The sequence below is a fragment of the Aplysia californica genome, unplaced genomic scaffold (assembly GCF_000002075.1).
Source record: "Aplysia californica isolate F4 #8 unplaced genomic scaffold, AplCal3.0 scaffold00070, whole genome shotgun sequence".
Classification (NCBI taxonomy): Eukaryota; Metazoa; Mollusca; class Gastropoda; order Aplysiida; family Aplysiidae; genus Aplysia; species Aplysia californica.
Genome location: NW_004797340.1, coordinates 1568440 through 1569971, shown reverse-complemented (window position 1 = coordinate 1569971; position 1532 = coordinate 1568440). Strand labels below are relative to the sequence as shown.

Sequence of the window (1532 nt, the reverse complement as noted above, 5' to 3'; positions counted from 1 at the left end):
TTTTTTCTTTTCATACACAAGTACGTATAGTTTGTATTTAAAACATGCATGTGATAGGATCTAGTTAAATTATACATTATTATATAACGTAAAGATTTCCTCATCTCGTAGATTATGTAACAATTTTCAAGCACAGATCTCTTCTTGAACTGGAAGGTCGAATTCAGATATAAACCTGATTTATCATTTATTTCCATGCCAGGAATTATTGAAAGAATGCTAGGCTAGCCACTTAATCTAATAATGATGGCTAGACTGACAAAAAAAATTAAAATATTGAATTGCAGATCAAAATAAAATTTTAGTTTGCAATACCTAAAGTATTTGTATGAGATGAAACCAGAAGGACAAGGTGCCTTACTGCTGACATGCATACATGAATTTTGAACCTGAATGATTACTAATGAGATGTGTGTACTCAACAGGTCTTGGTCAATAGGGCCTAACCTAATTACGGCTAGACTGGCAGGCTAGTCGTACTTGAGTAGAAAAAAAACTAAAAACGGTAACTTTGAGTAACTGGCGACTGACCAGTTTTCTTGCAGGCGCCGCTCTCTCGCTGCTCCCTCCAGGCGTTCAGCTGTGGTCTCAGTTTGGACGCCAGATAAACACCCAGCAAAACCAAGGCCACCACAAACCAGCCATACGTCTGGATGGTAGACACCACTGAAGAGGAAAAATGACCTGATTTCAATAAAACACAAAAATACAATACACATCTCACTAAAAATACCAAAAACTGTGCAATCCAAAGTCCAAACTATCCAATAATACACTTATATATATATATTAAGTGACACTACCTTCTGACCCTAGTTTTAGGCAAGTCCCAGTCCCTTCACAAAAAGATCTAGATCTAAATCTAAAGTTTGTATTCAAAGGCCGATCTATATCACACGTGTATGTTCCAAATCAACAACTCTGCCTACAGAAGCAGGATCGGTTCCTATCTGGTGTCAGAAACGGATCAAACCATAATAATGACATATTTCACATGGAATTGATGGAAGAAAAGCAAACACCCTGTGCCATCATTTATTTATCACTTGAAATTGCGGCTTTGCAAGGGAGAAAAAAGACAAAAAGAGGGATAACATGCGATATAGTTTAGCAGACAAGAATTAATTTTTTTGCTCTTGTCAAAGAGAGAAGCCAGTGTCTAGCCACGCGTGGCCAGTGGACAGAGAGATGGCTCTGCAATTAATCATAAAATGACGTGTGTTGTTAACAAATCACTCAGTCTTGTAACATCCTAGATCTAGATCTAGATTCTAGTAAATCCCCACACCTCAAGGCAAGTTCAGCTCAATAATGCAACACATCGCAGGAGATCAGAACTGTCAGATGCGAGGCTTTTAACAAAAATCAGCGAAATTCAACAACGGATTTAAGAATTAAAAAAGTTTTAGTAGAGGTTTTACGGCGCGCATAAGGCAAGGTCATATGAGCGCAAGAAGATTAGAGGTGTTACAAGAGAGTAACAACAAACACAAAAAAGAAAGAGGGGAGATAAAGACGATAGATCCAGATGT

At 37.7% G+C, this 1532-nt stretch overlaps 1 protein-coding gene across 1 annotated transcript in view; it reads right to left on the bottom strand.

The window, feature by feature from the left end:
* Window positions 1-1532, bottom strand: part of LOC106011199 (selenoprotein S) — a gene marked incomplete at its 3' end in the record, with an annotated part of 10032 nt that overhangs the window by 3306 nt on the left and 5194 nt on the right. Inside the window, 1 exon segment of the mRNA XM_013079983.2 lies at window positions 532-666. Within this exon segment, the coding sequence (XP_012935437.1) occupies window positions 532-666 (135 nt within the window).